The 16,357-nt window shown below is 43.7% G+C and overlaps 1 protein-coding gene across 1 annotated transcript in view; it reads left to right on the forward strand.

Moving 5' to 3' along the window:
• The window catches only part of LOC137349193 (integrin beta-1-like), a 120,481-nt gene extending 104,392 nt beyond the window's left edge, over window positions 1-16,089 (forward strand). Inside the window, exons 15-16 of the mRNA XM_068014638.1 lie at window positions 1,994-2,199; window positions 15,806-16,089. Of these exons, the coding sequence (XP_067870739.1) occupies window positions 1,994-2,199; window positions 15,806-15,816 (217 nt within the window). The 3' untranslated portion in view covers window positions 15,817-16,089. The remainder of the gene's footprint in view (window positions 1-1,993; window positions 2,200-15,805) is intronic.
• Window positions 16,090-16,357: the final 268 nt, after the last annotated feature.

Consider the following 16,357-nt stretch of genomic DNA (forward strand, 5'->3'; position numbering starts at 1 on the left):
GACTCCGAAGCCAAGGCCAAAATAATACGTGTGAAATTACAACTATTTATCAAAATGGACCACATTCAGACACCATCATATAACAGTGGTTCCCATATCCTGGAACATTGTATGGATCACCCCAGTCGAGAAAACCCTTAGTCAGCTGACTGACACTCCAACCTGACAAGTTTCTACCTTAAAAGGTATCTCTCTGGAGAGAGAGAGGCAGAACAGCCAGAGAAGATCTTTTCCAGACAGAACAGCTGTGAGACAGTTCCAGCTAAGCAGGAATGCTGCTGATAACATCTTTTAACTACTGCAGCAGAGAAATTGCAAGGTGACTTTGGAAATCTCTAGCTGCAAAAAGGAACCAGAATTTCCACCATCAACTTCAGATTGAGGCTTCACCACAAGGAGCCTGAAAAACTTATTTCTTTTCAAGACAACAAACATTCAGGCCTGCACCGCTGAAAGATTTCCTCCCAAAGAGCTTCTAAAGGTTCTTTAAAACAACTCTAATTGGACTCTAATTGCACGCTACCACACTATAATTTTTCTTGTGTGTGGGGTATATGTGTGAATATGTGAGTGGGTGAAGTCACGAGTACTTTTCAGTTATTGTGTAAAAATATTTATCTTTTTTATTCTCCCGCTGAATTTTATTCTGAATTTTATTCTCCTGCTGCTACTCTCGGCAGCCCCCACACACGGGCCATGTGCTGTCTGTGATCTAGCACATGGCAGCTCATTTAAATACACGGGGCTGGCCGCCCACCCCCCCCCCCCACCCCCCAACCCCCATCATGTGGTGGGAGCAGCCTCAGTGACACCATGATGGCATCAGCTGTCTCTGCGCAGGCACTGGCGTCATTTCTAAAAGGCTGCCAGGCCTGCCACAAAAAGTGCATAGTTGAATCCCACTACACCGCAAATAAATTGTTGCCCCGTTTCCCCCCACCCCCCCACCACCACCAAAAACACTTACAATGCATAGTTGCCCTCTCTCCCCCCTCAAAACACTTAAACTGCCAATATGACCTATCCCTCCCACAAACTGCACAAAATGCAGAGGGCACCGCTTCACCCCCAACCACCACCACCACCACCACCCCCCCCCCCACCCCACAACAGTAGAAATGCAGAGTTGACTCTCTCCCCCACTACACTAAGAACCCTAAGATCCCCCCTTATGGGCGGCACAGTGGCGCAGTGGTTAGCACTGCAACCTCACAGCTCCAGGGACCCGGGTTCGATTCTGGGTACTGCCTGTGTGGAGTTTGCAAGTTCTTCCTGTGTCTGCGTGGGTTTTCTCCGGGTGCTCCGGATTCCTCCCACAAGCCAAAAGACTTGCAGGTTGATAGGTAAATTGGCCATTATAAATTGTCACCAGTATAGGTAGGTGGTAGGGCAATATAGGGACAGGTGGGGATGTTTGGTAGGAATATGGGATTAGTGTAGGATTAGTATAAATGGGTGGTTGATGGTCGGCACAGACTCGGTGGGCCGAAGGGCCTGTTTCAGTGCTGTATCTCTAATCTAATCTAATCTTATTCACCTCAGTGATGCCAGCTTTCCCTGAACGGGAAAGTGAAGGCACGTGAGTGCCGCCCATTGCACGGAAAATCCTGGGCAACAGTGAATGGTATTTAAATTTATTTAAATACTTAAAGTTGAGTCCTGTCGCTGAGCAGCGGGGGGGGCTGCCACAAAATCTCGCCGCCGTTAGGAAGATTGGGGCCAACAATCCCAGCATTGGGCTCCACGGTGGGCCGCTGCCACTATGATCTTCCGACGCACCCCCCACCCCCGTCACGGAGCCCGACGTTGGGTGTTCAACGAAATCTTAGCCACTATCTTGAGAGGTAAAAAGACTTCCCATCTGTCTGTAATAGGGGTAATTTCTCTCTTCATGATCCTAACTGCTGACTTTCTCCACCAGGAATGCAAGGCAGAAAATTGCCCCATGTGTTCTTTCTGGTTTAATTCATTCTGCATCTTAACTCTTTTACAGGAACTGTGTTCTGTGTAAAGCCTTTAACAAAGGACCCAAGAAAGATACCTGTGATCAGTGTAATTTTGAAGTAACTCTGGTGGAACGCGCTGATCAGTTGCCAGAACGACGTTGCATGTTCAAGGATGTGGACAACAGCTGGTTCTGCTTTACACATGTTATCAACGACCAGAAAGTTCCAGAAGTTCATGTTGTTAAAAGCCTAGGTGAGAATAATAATGTGAATTTTATGGCATGATGATTTCCTTCAAATATACTGAAACTATTACATCATGACTCCATAGAAATCCAGTGGCCAGGTGGGAATTGTGAAGTGCGGTCTTTATTCTGGGTCTATGATATCCAAAAATTTGTTTGGGTAAATCATGTTGTTTCTGGAAGGAGAAAAATGTTGTTGGATCCAAGTTTGTTTTAATGTTCTTTAATAAATGTTATATTTAGGGATATGAAGTGAGATGGGTGATGTACTGTTGAGGTGGGTGTATGACAGTATATTATGGACTCTCACAGGCCACATACAAAGTTTAAATCAATGGTCCCATTAACTTTCATGTAAACAGACAGACTTTGGTGTTCTGATTTAGAATTTCTCCACCAATGAGAAGTACAGATTTTTTTCTGCTCCTCCAGTCTCACAAAATTCAAACAAGACAAAACAGCGTGTAAGAAAAATGCAAATAGGACCAAGTAGACGGCTTCGTAGGCTACATTGCCAGGGCTTTCAGGGTGCATATGACCCACAGGTTACTGTTTGATTGTAGTTTTGACTTAGAGTAACTGATGACATAATTGGAAAAGTCTATTGAGAACAAAGGGAACAACTTGCGGGCAAAATTCAATCGCCCCCAGAAATTGGCATGGAATCGTGATGTGTGATTAACCTGTGCCTGGTCAATGTAATTCAGGCGGCACGTCAACTTCATGCTGCAGGCTGTTTTAAATGATTTCCGCATCCAGCCAGTACTAACAGCACCGTTTATCGGTTGGCGTTTCAAGTGGAGGAGCCAGTAGCATGAATGGCTAACACCATTTAAAGCTGGCCAGCACGGGTTAAAGCTAGTCTGCACCTCTTAAACGGAAGGTGCATTGTTGCTGGAACAGGGTCTGGTAATCGTGCAAGAAGATAGGCTGACCTGTGAAACATTGAATAATGGGTCAAAATGGGAGAGAGCAGGCTCAAAGGTTTTTGGACACTGCACTGGTGGCCTTGGTACAAGAAATATAAAGGAGGAGAGATGTCCTGTATCTGCAGGGGAATAGGAAACCTTCCAGACACATGTGCAGAGGGAGTGGGAGCAGATAGCCGTGAAGGTCAGTGCCAGGAGTCAAGGCCCGAGAACCTGGAAACAATGTCGCAAAAGTTCAATGATCTCACACGAGTGGTTAGAGTCCATGAATGCACCTTCAAATGCCATGTCCTACTAACTGTACTAGCAGCCTTAGGCACACCGTCACTCACCTACTAAGAATCTCTATCAATTAGGACTCATACCTGACATTCAATATCCTCTACCGCATCCTCAGGCACCTAGCACTGCTGCAAACCTCCCACCGCATCTTATAGGTTGCACACACCGCCAGCTATTCAACCATAAATCTAAACAGAAAATGCTGGAAATATATTCAACAGGTCTGGCAGCATCTGTGGAGAGAGAAACAGAGTTAATGTTTTAGGTTGATGACCTTTCATCAGAACTGGGAAAAGTTCAAAATGTAATAGATTTTGAGTAACTGAAAGCAGGGAGGATGTGAAGAAGAACAAAAGGGAAGGTCTGTGATAGGGTGGAGGGCAGGAGAGATTAAATGACAATATGTTTCATGGTGCAAGGCCAAGTGGAGTGGGAATGGGACAAGTAAAGAAACAAAGGATGTGTCTGGAGGAGGTGTGAATGGCAGGATCCTGAATAGCTGCCTTCCAAAAGCAAAGGAAATAAGTGAGAAATGAGAGAAAAGAAAAACAAACCATCAAAGAAACATGAACAAAATAGGGGCAGAGGTTATGAGTTAAAATTTTTGGTCTCAATGTTGAGGCCAGAAGGCTGTAAAATACCCAGTCGAAAGATGAGGTGCTGTTTCTCAAGCTTGCGTTGAGTTTAATTTGAACACCGCAGCAGCCAGGGACAGAAAGGTGAGAGTGGGAGCAAAGTGAAGGGTCATGCTTGTGGACTGAACAGAGGTGTTCCACAAAGTGGTCACCCAGTAGGCATTTGGTCTACCCAATGTAGAGGAGATGACATCATGAGCAGTGAATACAGTATATTCTAAATTGAAAGAAGCTATTCAACTATAACTGCCACATCACCCAAACAGATTGCATGACCCTCAGTGATACACTTCCCTCCTTCTTGCAAGACAAGGTGTTGCACAACTGGAGGCAGCAGGAGCTAACCAGAGGTGGACAGTCACGCCTGCATGTCCTATAACCCCATGGAGGATACAGCGCTGACCATTATTGCGATGGCAATTGCTTAAGTTGTGGGCAGTGGAGAGGCTGAAGCCATCAAAAATGACAGTATCCTGATCCTAAACCTCCTTCTCACATCCTACCTCTCCCTCATCCTGCACTCTTCAGATTTAGAAGCTGCAGATGGTGTAAGCATGGATCTCTTACGTTCTCCCACGCCCTTCAGCACAATCTTACTCTTGTTTTTTCTTCCTTTCAAATACCCAAGAAATGCAGCATAGCTAGATAGTCATGGAACGGCATGATGAAAACACACCATTACTCGATTTCACACTTGCAGCTACCAGCTCAGATACTGACATTGCACATGAGTTAGCACAGAGGCGGAATCTGCTTGTGGTGAGACACTCGGTAAGAGTGGCCTGCAACCAGGGCAGAGGGCAAGGATAGCGCAGGTGCCAACTCAGTGGAGGACAAGCTTGCGCATGTGCTCTGCTGCACAGGTTTCACATGAGCACTTCGATGAGGCAACCCACTGAAGTACACTGATGTATATGCACAACAAAATGCTTTGTGCATTGGGAAGCCTGCCAGAAAGCCTGCAGTCAATGACAAGGAGTAGGGAGGAGTCCATCACCAACTTGGCACAGGCTTTGTGCAGGATGGAGCCCATCCTTTCCAGCATGAACGTGCTGGGCTTCTCAAAGACAATTAGGGATGGGCAACAAATGCTGGCCTTGCCAGCGACGCTGATATCCCAGGAAGGAATTTTAAAAATCCATCAGCACAATGTGTACCCAATCTTGATGCAGCATCTGATGGCCAATATCTCAGCTTCCATTGCAGCACAAGCAGAAGCCACTAGAAGTTTGTGCTGCAGTGAAACTCAGACTAAAGTGATGCAAGGTCAGCTTGTTGCCCTACAAGCTCAGACTGCTGCCATCACAGCTGTGGATTACAATATGCAAAGGGGCTTGTAGGGTGTCACAGCAGTCCAGCAATCTGTCCTCCAACTATTTACTAGGATTGCTGAGACACTGTCCTGGGAGTGATAGTGGCTGCATGGAGCATGAACCTGCTGTCGACAGCATTCGTAATCCTACTCCTGTCACTCCACCGGTGCCCTTCCTGTTGCCTGTCAGCCACAGCTCAGACTGCTGCCGCCCATGCCGATGGTGAAGTCCGCAGCCAGGCCTTCTAGACCCAGGAAGGGACAGAGCATTCCAATCTGAGAGTGAATCAGCAGATAAGACTAGAGGCTACAAAAATAATAAAAGGACAAAGCTAAAGGCTCTGTATCTGAATGCACGTAGCATTAGAAACAAAACAGATGAAATGATAGCGCAAATAGAAATAAATAAGTACGATCTGATAGCTAATACAGAGACATGGCTGCAGGATGACACAGATTGTGACCTAAATATTGAAGGGTACATGACATTTAGGAATGACAGGAGGCTAGGAAAAGGTGAAGGGTCTGTTAATTAATTATGGTATTAGCACAAGAGCGAGGGATGACCTATGTTCAGGAATTCAGGACCTAGAAGCGGTTTGGGTAGAGATGAGAAATGATAAAGGCAAAAAGTCACTTGTGGGAGTGGTGTACAGGCCCCCTAACATTAACCATATAGTAGGACAGATATAAAGGACGAAATAATGGGAGCTCATCAGAAAGATATAGCGATAATCATGGGGGATTTTAATCTACATATAGACTGGGAAAATCAGATGGGCAAAGGTAGCCTAGATGAAGGGTTCATAGAATGTTTTCGGGATAGTTTCGTAAAACAGCATGTCTGAAGCCAACCAGCGAGCAGGCTATACTAGATCGGGTATTGTGCAGCGAGGTAGGATTAATTAATGACCTCAGAGTGAAGGCGCCCCTAGGCAGTAGCGATCATAAAATGATTGAATTTTACATTCAGTTTGAGTGAGAGAAGAGTGGGTCTAACACTAGTATTTTAAACATAAATAAGGGCAATTATGAGGGCATGAAAGCAGAGCTAGCTAAAGTGAACTGGCAAATTACATTAAGGGATAAGTTAATAGAGATGCAGTAGCAGGCATTTAATGGGATATTTCGGAATACACAGAATAGATACATTCCAGTAATGAAGAAAAATTCCAAGGGGAGGACCCACCCTCAGTGGTTAACTAAAAAAGTTAAAGATAGTATCAAAATTAAAAGAAAAAGCATATAATTGCACAAAGACGGGTGGTAGGTCAGAAGATTGGACAGAATGTAAAAAGCAGCAAAGAATGACTAAAAGATTAATAAGGAGGGAAAAATTAGAGTATGAGAGAAAGCTAGCTTGAAATATAAAAAACAGATAGTAAGAGTTTCTATAGATCTTTAAAAAAGAAAAGTTAACAAAGTGAGCGTTGGTCCGATAGAAAGTGAGTGGGGGAATTAATAATGGAAAATAAGGAGATGGCAGATGATATTTTGCATCAGCCTTCACCAAAGAGGATTCAGATAACATCCCAGAAATAGCTGTAAATCAGGAAATGGAAAGGAGGGAGGAACTCAAGAAAATTACAATCACCAGGGAACTGGTACTGAGCAAATTACTGGTGCTGTGGGCTGACAAATCCCTGGGTCCTGATGGACTTCATCCTAGGGTCCTAAAAGAAGTGGCTAGTGAGATAGTTGATGCATTGATTTTAATTTTCCAAACTTCCCTAGATTCAGGGAAGGTTCAATGAGATCGGAATTTATTCAAAAAGGATTTATTCAAAAAGAAAGAAAGGCAGAAAGCAGGAAACTATAGGCCAATTAGCTTAACACCTGACATAGAGAAAATGTTAGAAGCTTTTATTTAAGATGTTATAGGAGGGGACTTAGAAAAATTAAAGGTAATCAGGCAGCGTCAACATGGTTTTGTGAAAGGGAAATCATGTTTAATCAATTTATTGGAGTTCTTTGCAGAAGTAACATGTGCTGTGGATAAATGGGAACCAGTGGATATACTGGAGTCATAGAATTATACAGCACAGAAACAGGCCCTTCGGCCCACCAGCCATCAAGCACCTAACTATTCTAATCCCATTTTCCAGCACTTAGCCCGTCGCTCGTATGCTATGGCGTGTCAAGTGCTCATCTAAATACTTCTTAAATGTTGTGAAGGTTCCTGCCTCTACCACCACTTCAGGCAGTGTATTCCAGATGCCAACTGCCCTCTGGGTGAAAAGATGTTTCCTCAAATCCCCTCTAAACCTCCTGCACCTTACCTTAAATCTATGCCCCCTGGTTATTGACCCCACCACTAAGGGAAATGGTTGCTACCTATCTAACCTATCAATGCCCCTCATAATCTTGTACACCTCAATCATATCTCCACTCAGCATTCTCTGCTCTAAGGAAAACAACCCCGAGCCTTTTCAGTCTCTCTTCATAGCTGAAATTCTCCAGTCCAGGCAACTTGTTGGTGAATCCCCTCTGTACCTTCTCCAGTGCAATCACATCCTTCCTATAGTGTTGTGCCCAGAACTGTATACAGTACTCCAGCTGTGGCCTAACTAGCGTTTTATACAGCTCCATCATAACTCCCTGTTCTTATATTCTATGCCTCGGCTAATAAAGGCAAGTATCCCATATGCTTCCCTAACCACCTTATCTACTTGTGCTGCTGCCTTCAGTGATCTATGGACAAGTACACCAAGGCTCCTCTGACCCTCGTACTTCCTAGGGTCCTACCATCCATTGTATATTCCCTTGCCTTGTTAGCCCTCCCAAAATGCATCACCTCACACTTCTCAGGATTAAATTCCATTTACGACATCTTAAAATCGGCCTTACCCCAATTCAGTACCTTTATTTTCGGTCCATCTTTGGCCTTTTCCATAACTACCTTAAATCTTAGAGTTATGGTCACTATCCCCGAAATGTCCCCCCACTGAAACTTCTACCACATGTCCAGCTTCATTCCCTAGGATTAGGTCCAGTACAGCCCCTTCCTTTGTAGGACTTTCTACGTACTGGCTCAAAAAGCTCTACTGTATGCATTTTAAGAATTCCGCCTCTTTAAGCCTTTTGCACTAAGACTATCCCAGTTGATATTGGGGAAGTTGAAATCCCCTACTATTACTTTTGCACCTCTCTGAGATTTGACTACATATCTGCTCCTCTATCTTTCCCTGACTGTTTGGAGGACTGTAGTACACTCCCAGCCAAGTGATTGCCTCCTTTTTGTTTTTAAGTTCTACCCATATGGCCTCATTTGAGGAACCTTCTAAGATATCATCCCTCCTTACTGCAGTAACTGACTCCTTGATCAACAGTGCAATGCCACCTCCTCATATACCCCCTCCCCTGTCATGCTTGAAGATTCTATACCCTGGAATATTGAGCTGCCAGTCCTGCCCCTCCCTCAACCATGTCTTTGTGATAGCAATAATATCATAATGCCATGTGCTAATCAACGCCCTCAATTCATCTGCCTTACTAGTAAGACTCCTTGCATTAAAATAGATGCAATCCAGCATTGCATTTTTCACTTGTGCCTTAACAGGCCTATTTGCTCTGCCTTCCAGACTGACTCAGTTTCTCTTCTATATTTGACTGTATATCACCCCCTACTGTAACTCCACTCTGTATCCCATCCCCCTGCCAAATTAGTTTAAACCCCTCCGACAGCACTAGCAAACCTCCCAGCAAGGATGTTGGTCCTGTTCCGGTTCAGGTGCAACCCGTCCAACTTGTACAGGTCCCGCCTTTGCCAGAAAGAGACCCAGTGATCCAGGAAACTAAAGCCTTCCCTCCTGCACCACCTCCTCAGCCACGCATTCATCTGCTCTATACTCACTAGCACATGGCACTGGGAGTATAGGATATAAGAGCAGGGAGGTTATGATGGAGCTGTATAAAATGCTGGTTAGGCCACAGCTGGAGTACTGTGTACAGTTCTGGGCACCACACTATAGGAAGGATGTGATTGCACTGGAGAGGGTGCAGAGGGGATTCACCAGGATGTTGCCTGGGCTGGAGCATTTCAGCTATGAAGAGAGACTGAAAAGGCTAGGGTTGTTTTCCTTAGAACAGAGAAGGCTGAGTGGAGATATGATTGAAGTATACAAAATTATGAGGGGCATTGATATGTTAGATAGGAAGCAACTTTTTCCCTTAATGGGAGAGTCAGTAACCGGGGAGCATAGATTTAAGGTAAGAGGCAGGAGTTTCAGAGGGGATTTGAGGAAAGGTTTTTTCACCCAGAGGGTAGTTGGAATCTGGAACGCACTGCCTGAAGAGGAGGTAGAGGCAGGAACCCTCACAACGTTTAAGAAATACTTAGATGAGCACTTGAAACGCCATAGCATACAAGGCAACGGGCCAAGTGCTGGAAAATGGGATTCGAATGGTTAGGTGCTTGATGGCCGGCACAGACGCGATGGGCTGAAGGGCCTGTTTCTGTGCTGTATAACTCTATGACTCTGTAGAGAACGCATTGGTTCTAATACAGTGCCACACAACAGACTTGTGAGCAAACTTGCAGTTCATGGAATAAAAGGGATGGTAGCAACATGGATACAAAAATGCCTGAGTGACAGGAAACAAACAGTAGTGGTTAATGGATGTTTTTGGGCTGGAGGAAAGTTTGTAGTGGAGTTCCCCAGGGATCAACGTTGGGACCCTTGCTTTTCTTGATATATATTAATGACCTAGACCTTGGTGTACAGGGCACAATTTCAAAGTTTGCAGAGGATACGAAACTTGAAGCATTGTGAACTGTAAGGAGGATAGTGTAGAACTTCAAAAGGACATAGACAAGTTGGTGGAATGGGCAGACAGGTAGCAGATGAAGTTCAATGCAGAGAAATGTGAAGTGATTCATTTTGGTAAAAGAACATGGAGAGACAATATAAAATAAAGGGTGAAATTCTGAAGGGGGTTGCAGGAGCAGAGGGATATGTGCATAAGCCATTGACGATGGCAGGTCAGGTTGAGAGAGTGGTTAATAAAGAATACAGTATCCTGGGCTTTATTAATAGGGGCATAGAGTACAAGAGCGAGGAAGTTATGTTGAACTTGTATAAGACAATAGTTCAGCCTCAGCTGGAGTATTGTGTCCAGTTCTGGGTGCCGCACTTTAGGAAAAACGTGAGGGCAATGGAGAGAGTACAGAAAAGATTCACGAGAATGGTTCCAGGAATGAGGAACTTCTGTTATGAAGATAGATTGGAGACGTGAGGATTATTTGCCTTGGAGAAGAGAAGGCTGAGAAGTGAGTTGATTGAGGTATTCAAAATCATGAAGGGGTGTGGACAGAGTAGAAAGGATCGAGAATGAGATTTAAAGTATTTAGTAAGAGAAGCAAAAGTGACATGAGGAAAACTTTTTCATGCAGTGAGTGATTAAGGTCTGGAATACGCTGCCTGAGAACGTGGTGGAGGCAGGTTCAATTGAAGCAATCAAAAGGGAATTAGACAATTAAAGGAAAAGGAAGAATATGCGGGGTTATGGGAAGAAAGTGGGGGATTAGAACTGAGGGAATTGCTCTTTCAGAGAGCCAGTGCAGACACGATAGGCCAAATGGCCTCCTTCTGCACTGTAACAATTCTGTCATTTTGTGAAAGCTTGGACAGGCTAGGCCTGTATCCGCTAGAGTTTAGGAGAGTAAGAGATGACTTGATTGAATCTTATAAGATCCCGCGGGGTCTTGACAGGGTGGATGTGGAAAGGATGTCTTCCCTTGTGGGAGAATCTAGAACTAGGGGTCATTATTTAAAAATAAGGGGTCGCCCATTTAAGAGAAAGATGAGGAGAAATTATTTCTCTCAGAGGGTCGTGAGTCTTTGGAATTCTCTCCCACAAAAGGCAGTGGAAGCAGTCTTTGAATATTTTTAAGGCAGAGGTAGATAGATTCTTGATAAGCAAGGGGTTGTAAGGTTATTGGGGGTAGGTGGAAATGTGGAGTAATCAGTTCAGCCATGAATTTATTGAATGGCGGAGCAGGCTCAAAAGGCCGAGTGACCTACTCCTGCTCCTAATTCGTGTATTTGTATGTTCGTAAACCAAGCAATAGTGGAAGTGGGAGAGCTATGAAACATTACAAAGCTAATAGCTAAATTAATTATAAATATATTAAGAGAAAGAGGGTTCTAAAGAGAAATGTGGGTCTATTAAAGGCAGATGCAGACGAAACTATAATGGATAATAAAAGATAGCAAACTTGTTAAAGGAGTATTTTGCATCCATTCTAACAGTGGAGCAAGAGGACAAAATGCTCGCAGAACAAGCAAACTGAAAAATAATTCAAGGGGAGGAACTTGGTGGATTTAATATAGATTAAAAAAATGCTAATGAAGAAAATAATGATTTAAGATAGACAAATCTCCGGGCTTTGATAACTCGCCTCTGAGATTATTAAAAGAATTAGGTGAGGAAATTGCAAATACATTAATCATAATTCTCTAAAGTTCTCTAGATTCAAAAATTATGTCTTTGGTTGGAAAATTGAAAATGTTGCTCAATTAATTAAGAAGGAAGGGAGGAAGAAACTGGGTAACTACAGACCTGTCAGTTTAGCATCAGTTGTGGGAATGTCACTGGAGTTTATCATCAGAGACTGAGAGCTGAAACTTAACCTCCAAAATTGGGTTTTTTGGGGTTAGGTGAGATTTCAAAACATTAAAAATCTGAAACCCAACCCACTTCCAGGTTTAGCAGAGGCTGGATAAAGGACGGGCAACCAACCCACACCCAGGAGGTGGATTGGCCAATTCAATATTTTAATGAGGCTAACAGCCTCTGATTTAAACTGCATACAGGTTTAAACCCATCCAGGAGGGTTTTCCAGGCCTCGGGAAACCTGGCAGCTGAAAGGAAGGTGGGGTGGGGTGGGGGTGAGCACATTGGAGCAGATCCCCAGTGCCTTCCCACCGCCAGCCAAATTTCCCAGGGGCAGCCGGGCAGCGGGATCAAGACCACGCAGGTCTAAGGCGGGCAGCAAATTAAAGTCATAGTCAACTGAGCCTGTTATGCAGCCAATTGACCAGGTTTTACCACTTTCCATGAAGAACACAGGTTCCACGAAACGTCAGCGGCTCATCTGCTCAAAGGAGGCGAAGTATGAGCTGCAGGCACGTGTTGACTGAAACTAGCAGCCATTGAGTTCTGCTACGTTTACAAGAAGGCAGGTTGAAGTCAGAGGATTGAAGGCTGTAACCTTTAGAGGGATTGCAGAGTGTTGGCCATAATGGAGGGTTGTTAGTGGAAGGGTGTCTCTCAGGTCCCCTACAGCAAGTGCAGACAACACAAGAAGTTGGGGGGTTGTGGCGGCAGGGGGTGGGGTGGGGTGCAGTCAGAGCCATCGTGTCATGAAGACTCCAAAGCTATATGGATGCTCTGCACTCAGAGTTTGACTCCTCCAGTGAGGGGAAGAATAGGAGAGAGATACTGCATCAGCCACATGGAGAGGTGAAGGAGCAGGCAGAGGAGTACCGGCAGCATGATGCTGTGATGGGGCATGGACAAGGAGGGCGCATAGGGGCAATAAGGCAGGGTATTGTTCGCAGAAGGTGTTACCCAGCTTCAAGGGTCAACAGATAATGTCTTAGCTTCATGCAGATGTCGGAGCACCAGTGTCTCCGAAGACTGCATCTGTCGATACAGGTGGTGGCTGACCTATGTGGCATTCTGGAGAAGGAGCTGAGACCACTGGGAGGTAGTGGGCACCCATTGACTGTGGCGGTGAAGGTGACCATGACATTTAACTTTTTCACATCAGGCTCATTCCCGGGATCATCTGCAGACATAGGTGGGACCTGACAGGCAGCAGTCCATCACTGCATCAAGTAGGTGACAATGCCTTGTTAGAAAAGGCAGGGAATACATCAGGTTTCGCACCGATCACACCAGTCAGGCCAGTGTGATTGGATTTGGGGACGGGGCAGGATTCCCTTAGTTCCAGGGAGTTATAGACTGTAGGCATGTGACCATCAAGGCTCACTCAGAGCAGTCTGGTGTGTTCATTAATAGGAAGGAGTTCTACTCACTCAATGTTCAAATAGTCTGCGACCACTGCAAAAGGATTCTCCAGGTGTGTGCAAGGTTCCCCGGAAGCAACCATGACTCATACATCCTGAGACAGTCCCAGGTGCCTCAACCCTTCAGTCCATCTGCATGCCTTTGTGGATGGATTGTGGGTGAAAAGGGGTATCCACGAAAGACATGTCTTCTTACATCTGTGCGGAACCCAACACAGAGCCAGAGAAAACCTGCAACCACTGCCATGTGACTCCAAGAGTGACCATCGAACAGGCAATTGGGCTCCTGAAAATGGGGTTCCGATGATTAGACATATCTGGGGGAGCCATGCAATACATCCCATCAAAGGGTTTTTTGTTTCGTGGTGGTCTGCTGCACAACCTGGCATTTCAGCCCCAAGGCAGTTTCTGCATGAGAGAAATGAAGGCTTCAAATGAATGGCTTTTGAGATTGAAAAAAATATTGCCTCAGGGAGTACATTAGAAGTACGGTGATTTAGAAGCTGGACAGTCACAAAATAGACATCCGTAATTACAGTTACATTTTTGAAAGAAAAATGAGCAAGGTTTAAAGAGGGTGCAATTTACCATATTGTTCTCCAGGGTTTCAGTTTAAGTTTGTGTTTAATGTATTGCTAATGCCCCTAATGGACAAATTTTATGAGCAGATATTGAAACATTTATGTCTGAGATTAACACTGGTGGCATTTACGACTGTATGAGCAAATGCACAAATTTTTAGCATGGGGGAATAGCTGTGGTAGATTTACAAAAGAATATAATCACATATAAAAAATGTCATCTTTTTCCTGTAAACTGCAAAACCTTGTTTCTTCTTGGAGTCTTACTTGCGGACAAGTGTAACTGAAGATCTGGATGATGGGTTATCCAGTGAGCTCATCACACTAATTTCAAAGACAGACTTTATCTTTGTCTTTCTCTGAATTATTCATTTAATTAACTGGGCTGATTGTACAAGTATTAGGTGAATATTCTGTTGATTTGGTGTCTGAATCTGCCATATGCAGTTCTTTGTTCTCTGCACAAGTGATGAATGAGTGGTAGAGACGTTATTTTGTCAAATGATGGACACATGGGGAAATGACTTTGTTACTTCATGTAGCAAAAAGACCTCGGGCATGTGGTCATTATCCATTATTAACAGTGAGTGACGATGTGATATTAACAGTTAGAGACTCATGCCTTCAGAACTTTCAATCATTTTGTTGTCTAGACTTTAGGTCGAGTCAAGCTCACATTTACTGATTTATTACAATGTTGATTGTATAATGCTTACAGTCAACATCGAAGAAGAAAATAAGCCTTGCTGTCTCAAATAGAGCCTTCGAAATATCGATTGAAATTTTCCAAATGTTTCATGTATTTTTGGTGACTTTTTATTTGTCTTTGTTAAGCTGAGTAATGTTGATGCTGCGGCAAGGAACATTTTCCAATACTGGAACCCAATGGCACTGTCAGGTACTCCCAGAGTAAGTATAGGAGAGTAAAAATCAGACGAGAGCTTTCTTCTACTCTGCTCCAACAGTAGAAGGATTTCCTCTACAGTTTTTTTAAAAACAGGTTCATGCTTTTATTATGCACAGTGCATGATAGCCTGATATTGGACTAGCAATCCAGAGGTTTTGAGTTTAAATGGCCATCAACTTTGAGGCCTTCTGACTGCTGTCCAAGAACGGAAGCTGGAAGTCTCCAGGCTTGGGCAATAGCTGACTTATCCCATGTACCGACCTATCACAGACACACTAAGTCTGACCAATCAGCAGCAAGATCCCACCCACACACTCATCCTCCATCACATATAAACCCACCTCTTCCACAGATCTAGTCTTTTGTCCAGAAGACCAGAGTACATTGCCTGAAATATCGGGTCCTAACATTCTTCTGAGAACTCGCACAGCATGCTATTTTAATGGTCCTTACATTTAGCACCATTGCAAATGCTTTTAAATTTTAAAAAAGTGCTTCCAGTGGTGCTGCACAGTAACCAGAGTATTTCTTTCTCCTGCATGGCTAGTGTGGTTTCTTCTATGCTGTGCAATCTTGCACAGTGTAGATTAAAGTTTGCTTCCTTCCTCTCTACTGAGGGAATTAAAAAGCAACTTGTTGCACTTCCATGTTGTTCCCTGAAAATACAGAGCATTTAGGTAAATAAAATATGTGGCCTTGTGATTTCCTATGTCTTTTGAGTAGGTGATCACCATGAATGCGGTGGAAGGTGATTTAGCAGTTTATTATAGCTACTTAGGAATAAACTATAGCATACATGCATTCAGTCAAATAATATAAATAATTCTTTTGTTTTAACTTTAAAAAGTTCTTGGTCATACTGACATGGCAAAGTCCATATGTACAATCAGCATATGTTGCAATTCAGTAACAAAAGCAATCATTTACTGTTGCAGATCGGTGCTAAATTTGAAGTACATAGCCAGGATCACCCAGGCCAAGCAGAGCTGAGCTGAGCTGCCCCTGATTTGATTATAGATATATTGAGAGCCCTGAATCATTTCTCCCTGGGATCTCAAGTGGCAAAGATTCCATGAAGAGGATTTTCATTCTCCGGGGATCTACAATGAAATCGCACATTTTTATTACAGCATACTAATTAATGTAGTCTCTATAAAAGTGTATTGGATTAAAATGGTAACATGATCATTGCTGAAACACCATTAAAAGCTGTTAGCTACTTCTGTCTTCTCAGTTTGGTTATTGCCAAACTTGGATTTATTTCCTGTATGCTCTGTACTATGACTGCAGTAACAATTATAATGCAGTTTTTCTTACACTGTAGACACTTATTTCACATTACTTTAAACTACTTCTGAAGTTTGAGCACTATATAAATTACACATCAGATATGAATGTTATTTACAGTTTAAATTGTATAACAGAATTAGTATTATGTTGAATGTTTATAGCCATACAAGTATCAGTCAAGAGCAATAAGGCTATGT

Source organism: Heterodontus francisci, chromosome 2 (assembly GCF_036365525.1).
Source record: "Heterodontus francisci isolate sHetFra1 chromosome 2, sHetFra1.hap1, whole genome shotgun sequence".
Lineage (NCBI taxonomy): Eukaryota > Metazoa > Chordata > Chondrichthyes > Heterodontiformes > Heterodontidae > Heterodontus > Heterodontus francisci.